General features: G+C 42.1%; 1 protein-coding gene across 2 annotated transcripts; it reads right to left on the bottom strand.

Moving 5' to 3' along the window:
• Positions 1 to 370: 370 nt before the first annotated feature.
• On the bottom strand, positions 371 to 8,883 carry RNF168 (ring finger protein 168). Of its 2 annotated transcripts, none has more exons than XM_081864512.1 (7): positions 8,457 to 8,883; positions 6,146 to 6,483; positions 5,052 to 5,128; positions 4,720 to 4,896; positions 2,476 to 2,585; positions 1,915 to 2,002; positions 371 to 1,688 (listed from the first exon to the last, which is right to left on the bottom strand). In XM_081864512.1, exons 2-7 carry the CDS (start codon positions 6,444 to 6,446, stop codon positions 984 to 986), a joined length of 1,458 nt encoding a protein of 485 aa, XP_081720638.1. In that variant the 5' UTR covers positions 6,447 to 6,483; positions 8,457 to 8,883; the 3' UTR covers positions 371 to 983. The 2 variants fall into 2 exon arrangements, with proteins under 2 accessions (XP_081720638.1, XP_081720639.1); XM_081864513.1 differs by having other exon boundaries at positions 8,631 to 8,883.
• Between the last annotated feature and the right edge of the window lie 414 nt (positions 8,884 to 9,297).

Genomic DNA, 9,297 nt, shown 5'->3' with positions numbered 1-9,297 from the left:
TCTACATAACATTGGCTAGGAAATTTTTGAAGTAATCTTCATTTCGTCAAACTAACTCTGAGGTTCAGGGAGGGGTCTTTAAGTTTCATTTTTATCAGAGCTGTAACTAGTTTAGAGATCGTAGGACATTATAAAAATATTGCTCATGAGATGATCATTATGAAATTTATAATATGAAAGTGGTATTCATTTTTATATTTTGTGGAGATTATTTAATGTCACCATGTTTTTTATGGGAAATGTTCTTATTACTGTAAAAAATATGAATTATTAATGGGGGGAAATATGCACAGGCTCCATCTTCAGACATTACTTGAATATATATTAAGATCCCCTACTGAACTGTGGAAATTCATTCAAGCTGGGATAGTTCTCTCATGAAGTTTGAAAGCCATTTTAATGGATTATGTTCTAATCAAATAATTCCAAGAAATAGAAAAAACACTAGGGAAAAAATAGGAATTCTTAAGTTCAGGGCAGATATATATATAGGGGCAATGTGAAGGATGACATTTGGGTCATTTGCTATGTGTTCCAGCAATAAAAGTGTAAGTCTGAATCAACATCATCAACAGTGTCAAGGTTATACTGACCCATCAAACAGAGGGATGTCTCAGTTCAAGCCAAGTTTACAAATCTTTTCAAATTTTCTTACTATTGTTGTGGTAGGGAACTGGGAGGGGGTAATAGGGAACTGGTATGATTACACAGTGAACACTACATGAGCTGTAGTGCATGATGGTTTTAAACAAACATCTCTCTTGACATTCAGAGCAACCTGTTACCATGCATGCATTAACGAAGTGAACTGCAACAAGTAAAAGCAAGTGGGCATACAGCAGGCACAACTGATTCCCAATCAAGTTTCACATTAAATTCTGAAAGCACTTGATCCCTGAAGAAATAATTGTTTGACTAGGTCAGCTTTTCAACAGTGCCCCTTCATTAACTCCAATCAATGTCATGAAAGTATTACTGTTCATCTAGTTTGTTGCAGGCCTCTTAAACATCTGAAGAATTGTTTTTTGCTTGCCTGAAAGCACTTCTGCATCTTTTGAGTTAGAGCTGTTGACGCAATTCAAAACATTTCCTCCTTTTACAGAAGGTGACTTTGCCTGGAGCTGGTTAGAGGGTTTCCAGTTCTCATTGTGGGAGCTTCTGTGTAGTTTTCGCTTATCTGTTTCAAGTGGGCTGTTTGAAGACTTTGAGTTCTTTGAAAGCCTGCTCCGTTTCCTTGCAACTGGAGATTCTTTTACTGACTGAGATGTTGTAGGACGCAAATGGTATTCATCTGGAGACCCTTTTTTGCGATTTAGCATGTTCTGTTCTTTGTTCATTTCCCTCTGAAGCTTCAGAGCCAGACGTCTATCCTCTTCTTCTTGCTTTTGCCTTTCATAAAACTGCTGCTCCAAACTTATCTGCCTTTCTATATCATCCATCTCTTCTTCATCATCAGTTTGTGAGAAAGTTCTTTTCCTTTTATCATTTAAGTATGAATCAACTGCTGCTTCAGGGAAGGATTCTTGAGATGTTCTCAACTGCATGTCTATTGTAAAACTCTCATTTTTATAGTCATAACCATCCGCACCTCTCTTTGCCTCCCTGATTGCCTGTGGAGATAGTGTGGGCATTTCATTTTCTCTTCCCTTTTCTCTTGATGTACAGATGTTTTTAGTGTTGCTGCTCTCCTGGAAGAAAGAAATGTGCAAATTATAGCTGTCAAATACAGTTCACTATTCCCAAAAGATTTTGCATGTACTCGTGTTATAAATATGAAAAAGAACTGGCATTCATATTGGCAATATGGAGTATGGAAATGTATGGGATATTAAAATTCACATAGATATCACATGTACTTATACGAGAATGCTGAAATCTTTATACTCCACAGGAATCAATATATGTATACATTACCTCAGAAAAGGAGCCAGAATGTTCTTCTTGCCAATTTTTAAAGCACCTCTTTGGAGGCAAGGAATTAAAGGGCTTTGGAGACAAATACCTTAAGGAAAAAGGAACATAAGTACACTTTTACAGCATGTGAAGAACAAAGTCTTAAGGCAAAGTCAGCATAATTCTTAACTTAATGCAATCCTATTTCTATTCAGAAGTAAATCCTACTGAAGTCAGTAGGTAAGTGGGACTAAAACTGCAGTCAAAGAGCAGAGCATGTGGCAAAATGTTATAAAACTAAGCTTTTTATATTGCTTATGCTGCCAGGAGCGATGGTGGAAAAGCATGTGGTCAGAACCAGCTTGGGGAAGTCCAAACTAGGCAAAGTTTTCCAAAATGAGAAAATGCACCACCTTCATATATTTTTTTTAAAAAAAACCACAACCCCATCAATTGAAAACTGCCAAAATAAAGTCATATCATAAAGCTCCTATTATCATACTGTTAAATTTCTCCTCCCATGGTGTATATAACGAATTATGTACCGAGAAACCAAGAGACAAATTACTGGATCCAACTTACTTTTTAATGTCCACAGAACTGCAGCTTTTGCTTTTTGATGTTTTGCCAGAATCAGATGGGGAGGGTCCATGTGACAGGCTGCTGTTCATTTGCTCCTCAGCAGAGCTGTTCTGTATTGACAAAAAAGCACATCAATATAAATAAACATGTTTTTATACAGTCATTAGTCTTTTGGCACAATTTAATACAATCCTAATACATGCAAATGATTTAAACCATTATAAACAAACTCTAATATATCCGTACTGTTCCCAACAAAGGAAACTCTTAGAGCCCTTATTTATATCATACAGAGTTCCCAGAGTGTTGAAATAAAATGCTATCATGAGGCCATCACCCACCAAATCTCCCTAATAAGAGGGAGGTGTAAAAGAAGCACATTGTGATAGAAGAAGGCAGAACCCACCCCCCTCAGAAACAACTGACTGAAGAATTCAGGGACAGAATCTCTGAGTAGGCTCTAATGTAAAACACCAATGAAAGAAACCACTGTTACTGAGACCAAACCCAGGTGGAACTTTCCTCCCATCTACAATAGAATCCAGTGGGTTTTCATTGCCACCACCTCCCATTATGGAAGAAAATGGGTTTTGGCTTTTACCTGGTTCAATATGTGCTCATTTCGCTAGGAACACTTCTAGGTTTAATCTTAAGATTCATTCATAACAGGCATTAGATTCTTAACTAGAAGTAGGAATATTAAAGAAAAATGTTCACACGTGAAGCCCGCTAATTTAAATTAAAAGTAATAGGTTGGAATTTCCTGCATTTGTAATATAAATGTGTAATCTGTAGTCATTTCAAAACTTAGAATTCTTCCAAGTTACATCTTTTAATTTTTAACACAGCTTTTTTCAATTCCAGATTACAGTGGTGCCTCGCAAGATGAAATTAATCCGTTCCGTGAGGCTCTTCGTATAGCGGTTTTTTCATCTTGCGAAGCAAGCCCATTGACAGCTTAGCGGTTTAGCGGCTTTTAGCGATCAGCTGTTAAGCGGATTATCAGCGGATCAGCTGATAAGCAGCTTAGCAGCTTAGGAAAAGGGGGGGAAAAGGGGAAAAAACCCGCAGGAACTCGCAAGACATTTCGTCTTGCGAAGCAAGCCCATAGGGAAATTCGATTTGCGAAGCGCCTCCAAAACGGAAAACCCTTACGTCTAGCGGGTTTTCCGTCTTGCGAGGCGTTCGTCTTGCGGGGCACCACTGTAATCAGAATAGTCAAAGGAGATAGATCTTTTGAAACCAGGGGGAAATGTTACATTGGGATAGTGAAATAAGCAGACTACATAGAATAAATGTTCAATACGCTGATAATATCTACTTTTTATGCAGAAAGCAGATCTGCCTCAAAAGAAAATGGCATCCATCTGCCTCAAAAGAAAATGGATTAGTCCTCCAGAGGTTATGTCAAACTGCTGGAGAATCATAGCAGCTACTGTGGCTGCAGAGACCGGTAATTCTTAACTGCTGCCTCCCACATTGTTTCTACTGCATTAGCAGCACAGAAGTGACCTCTCCAAGGTGCTAGCCTGGGCAGTATGCATGGAGGCCCTGGGCTGCTCAGATGACAAGAGCCCTCTCTCTTAGCATCACTGATGTGGTCCAAAGGGAAGTAGAGCAATACATTTCGTACCAGCTTTCTGGCTGCAGGAGTTGCCAGAAAGAGGCATACAAGACACCATCCAACTGCCTTGAGGACTTTGAATTTATGTACTGTTTACTTCTTAGCCTTTTCTTCTCCCAAAGATGTCCCACAAAGTAGCAGGTAGAGGTATTTTGCTCTGGGTTTACTCCCAAAGCCTTTCTCACAAATGAGTATAGCTGCAAGGCAGCAGAGGTTTAGGATCAATTTTCCTTCTCCTAGATGGGCTGCCTTCCCATGCTGATGAGCCCCATCTTGGGGCATATATCGGTTCTTTAGACAGGTAACATTGAAAAGGTGCCTGGTATGTACCTTCTTCAAATTTTAAGGCTTGAGAAAATAAACTGATGGTATTCTAAGTCACACTTTTTGGAACATTCCGTCTGCACAAGCATTATAGCTTGCCAGATGGAACAACCTTCCCCTCTCCTTGCTGTGTGCGCTGCTCTGGGGTATTCTCTTGATCCGCTCTAAGCCAATTTCAGGAGGCACTGGGGGGAAGGGGGGATGCCTCACTGCATAAGTGAAGCCCTTATGATGGGGCGCATTCTGTCCTGAGAATTTAATTGAACTGAGTTGTCTACCATCAAGCTGCTACTTACCAGATCGCAACTTAGTTTCCGTGCCAATATTTCATCTAGTAGTAATTGTTCTTCCATCTGTTTTTTCCTTTCTTCTGCTAGCCTCTGCTCTTCTTCCTCCTCTGCCAATAGTCTCTGAATATACTCTTTGCTTGCATTGCTTGCTTCTTCTTCATGAGCCAGTCGTTCTGCTTCTGCCTGAAGTAAGAGTATATCATAACTTATTTCTGACTTTTTCTTGCAGTTTAGAGACTGAACACCATAGCCAAAAGCTTTTTCTTTTGACTGAAGCTTTTGTGGTTTTTTTCTGAAAACTGACTATTAGTGGGTCCCACACAGCTTTCTACATTTACCTTGCTTATCTCTTCTTCATACTCCTGTCTTAGTTCTCCAGGTTTACTTAAACAGCGCACTGGCTGATGTAGGCACACTATCCAGAAAAGAAAAGATTTGAGAAATAGTTATTAATGAACCAATTAAGGACTGTAGTTTTCCTATAAAGAAACAAAGTTCCAATTTAATCTCAGTACTATATGACAGAATACACTTCTAAAGTCACATCAAAATGTAGTTGATCACTTAAGTGCTGTTCTGTCACTGACAGGATTAAGTAAACCTCCAATAAGTAAAAGAAGGCTTCAATGTTTTTCAAAAGAAACTGCAATTGTTTGTTTCAGCCCTTGCACTCTTTGATTTGACTTCTTTAGTAATGGACAAATTCTTGAACTAAGTTCCAAAGAACTACACAACTAGTTCTGTGAATCCAAAGGGGCTTTAAATGCTACTGAAATAGAAGATTAAAAAAATAATCATTTGGCTAACGGTCAAATGAAACTTTTTTTAAAAAATTATTTCACTGGGCTAGGACAAGCTCTTAATGTAAAACTAAATTCTGGCCCAGAGGTTTCAAACCCATTCATGTAGACAAGACTATTTGTAGTGCTCACTTTCAGCAATGGTTACTTTTCCATATTCTATTATTTCAGCCTTGCAAATAAACCAGGAAATGCTGGTACCCACAAATGTTTTACTATCCACCTGTCCACTATCCACACTGTAGGCATGCCAATGCCTTAAAAAACATTCCCCAACAAAGCAGTCCATTCTGAGCTTTCAAATGTGTCCTTGTCTCGCCACCTGGAGGATATCTTTACTTTCTCGAGACCACAAGGTGGTTGCCTGGATACTTACCCATATTTTTCGCTCTATAACACGCACCCGACCATAACACGCACATAGTTTTTAGAGGAGGAAAATCCGTAGGCATGCCACCTGTAGGCATTCCCTCCATAACACGCACAGACATTTCCCCTTACTTTTTAAGAGGAAAAAAGTGAGTGTTATGGTGCAAAAAGGATGGTAATTTACTGTGTTCCCAAAAGCATTATTCTAACCTTTTAAACATTTGTAACATATTTATAAGGCCATATATGCCGGGTTTACTCACAATCTTCTTCTACATCCTGTCCACTAATTCTGCGTTGGCATTCTTCTGGAAAATGTTTTTGAATCTTTTCCCATAATTCCAAATTAATAAGAGTGTTATTGCGGGCATTATATCGTGCCCAAGAAGAGACTCGCCGACGACAGAAAGGGCAGTACAGGCTGCTCTTTTCCACTGTAAGCTGAAAACAGGAATTGCAGAGAGTGTGGTTGCATGGCAGTGTGACTGGTTCCAGTAAAATCTCCATGCAGATATTACAGCGACAGTCAGATAAGGACAGTGGAGCCTCTGATTTCTTCGACATGCTGTCTAAGGGAAGGTGACTAGTGCATCATCAGCATCTGTAACCATAACACAGCATCTGCTTAGAATCATCAAAAATGCAGAAAAGTTATTACTACTGGCTCAGCTATTTGGCGCTTTACCTTACAATGTTCTCAACATCCTTCTCTGATCTAACCTTTTTATCACACCTCTCCCATGGTGTATGTTTGATGTGCACACTGTATAATGGGTGAGCAAACTTTTTCCGCAGGGAGCCGGTCCACTGTCCCTCAGACTTTGTTGAGGGCCGGCCTATCTATCTATCTGTATATATAAAACAAATTTCTATGCACACTGTGAGGGGGGGCAAGTAGTCCTCCTCCCAGCCCCAGCCGCCTTCTTGGTTTGCCGCCTGCCTCATTCGCCGAAGGGCTGGTGATGGTGGCGTGAAACGGGCTTCCTCCCCACCTAGAGAAAGAAGGCGCTGTGCTTACCTTCCCAGGGGCCACCGCCGCTGTCACCACCACCACCACTTCTCGTGAAGCGGATAGGCAGAGAGAGATCATCTGCTCCACTCTCTGGCCCACAGGAGCACCAGGGCAGCGGCAGGAGGAAGAGGCCGAGCAGCGGCGCTTTGCCAATCAAACGCAGCTGAGGTAAACCAGGCACAGTGTTTGATTGGCAGAGCTGCCGCCGCTCGGCCGCTTCCTCCCATTGCCATCACCAGGAGTCTCGGCTTCGCAGCGGGTTCTGGCTTCATGGCCCGGGCCAGATCTAGGAGCCAGGTGGGCCAGATCCGGCCCGGGGGCCTTAGTTTGCCGACCCCTGCTGTTTAAGTTCTACATAGAACAGTCCTATCAACTATGAGTCTGCATCAACATATTCGGTATTCATTCAAGAGTCTGTGCTTTGCTTTATTTTATTATATCCTCTGCCAATTTAAAGCTTGAGGTATTAGAAGTACTGGGCTTGCATGTTCCCCTGTCTTTACAACTGGGCAGGAGGAGGACTTCTACGAAGTTTAGTTTTGCTAAAGAATTGTGGTTCAGCTTTACATATGAACCAAGGATCTTTGTTTAAAACAAAATGTGGTCAATGTCAAAACAACCAACTAGCCTTATTCGGTTCAGTCTTCTCTATGTATATATGGAGGAACACAGCGTAAGTCCTTATCTTCACTTGTTAAATGGGATGAAAACAAGCATGTATTCATATTTTACTAACTGAAAGTGGTTGAAATGAATTGAAATACCACTTTCCAGTCCAAAGAGAAACCTGCAGCTGCTTTTCACATGTGCCTGTGAAGCTCAAAATTCTAGTAAGAACCCTGCTTAGTATTTACTGTTAATTTCAACAATTTGTTTAACACTTAGTCACAGTCATCTCTAATCAGTGTACAGGAGGTCCAGTAAGATGAAAAATAAACGAACGCTATACAATCAGAATTCATTAAAAAAGTTTGTTGCAATAAAAAACATCAGTAAGCACGAGAAGATCAACAGGGAGGGGGCCCAAAATACTGACAGTAAGGCTCCATGTGGGTACAAACCATGTATCCGAGCCATGGAGCAGTGGTGTGTGTTAACAGCAACTCCCTTGATGGCCCCAGTGATTAGGAATATAAAGGATCAGTCAGTCCCTGAGGTATCCCAGGTCCAAGTTGCTAAAAGCCTTGTAAATTAATACAAAATCCTTGAACCTGGACTGGTAGCATATGGGCAGTCAGTGCAAGCTTCTGAGTACTGTAGTTACATGCATTTACATTGCATAAAACAGTATTTTCATTACAAGTAGGCATCATGCTGTTATTAAAAGCTGCTTGCCAATTTAGATACAAAAATGGCTTTACAAAACAACGTGCACAGATATAGGATACTGGTGCAGGAACAACAGGTCAATTCAAAAAGCACTGATAATTTCTAAACAGAAAAATGGGGCGGGGCTGACCGTGAGAGACCACTCCCATATACAAAAGCTTACTCAAGGTATGTCGGGTCAAACCAGTAAGAATCACCTTTCATATCCTATTCACATTTAACCCGAAACTCACCTACATGCACCGTTTTCTGGTTCCCAACTTGTTTTAATAAGATTTCTTTTTTGCCCGAAGACTACAGGTGTGTGCGCGCCCAACAGGAAGTTTGGCCAGAGATATGTGTGCTCAATTCCCTTCCACGAACATTTCAGTGAATATACACGGGAAAGTGTGGGTTGCGAGTCCTACTGTTACTGCTGTTGGTTCTCCTCGTCCTGCTCTTCTTCTCCTTCTCACACACTTGGAGAAAAGTTCTTCAGCTTCCCCACTGTCAGGAGCGAAGGCCAAGAAGCCTCTCGACGTCCGCCCCACATTTCTAGGCCAGAGGCCTAGGAAACATTCGCCTCAGGGGGCCCCGGCTGACAAGTGGGAACTAAGCGGAGCCTGAGGCCGCGGGGCTTCCAGAACCGATTCACCGTTCCGACGCTTGACTTCCCGTTGCTAGGCGCCAAAATGGAGACCCCGGAAGAGGAAGCCCGGCGACTCGGTGTCCGCCTGTCTCGGAATTCTGACCCGCCATTTTCCCCCCTCCCCTCCCTCCCGTTCCACGCGCGTGCGCGAGAGAGCCCGCCCAACGGCTAGCTCATATTCCGAGAAAGGGCAAGGAAGCGGGAGAGGCGTCTAACCTGCCTCAGCGCGCGCAGACGTCGCGCGCATGCGTGCCAGGAGAACTCCTGTACAGCCGCGCCTACAAGCGCGCGGAGGGAAATCCCGCCCCTTTCTGCCTCTGCGCTTAAGTCCTGCAGCAGGCTTCGAGCGTGGAATAATCGAGTTGCAATACTGCAACTGGTGCGGGAGGGCCAGTGCGGGTGTGCTGTTTGATTCGGAGCACCGCAGGCTTTTGAGTACTATGGTG

This window comes from Podarcis erhardii (genome assembly GCF_964252035.2).
Source record: "Podarcis erhardii genome assembly, chromosome: 5".
Taxonomy (NCBI): domain Eukaryota; kingdom Metazoa; phylum Chordata; class Lepidosauria; order Squamata; family Lacertidae; genus Podarcis; species Podarcis erhardii.
The sequence above is the reverse complement of the archived record's forward strand: the minus strand, read 5'-3'. Positions and strand labels throughout refer to the sequence as shown.

Excerpts from the sequence above, each read along its gene's own strand:
- RNF168 (XM_081864512.1), bottom strand. The coding sequence starts at position 6,446 with ATGTCGAAGAAATCAGAGGCTCCACTGTCCTTATCTGACTGTCGCTGT. Across the intron at positions 4,897-5,051 it reads ATGAAGAAGAGATAAGCAAG|GCAGAAGCAGAACGACTGGC; the intron begins GTAAATGTAGAA and ends CTCTTACTTCAG. Across the intron at positions 1,689-1,914 it reads ATTCTGGCTCCTTTTCTGAG|GAGAGCAGCAACACTAAAAA; the intron begins GTAATGTATACA and ends TCTTTCTTCCAG.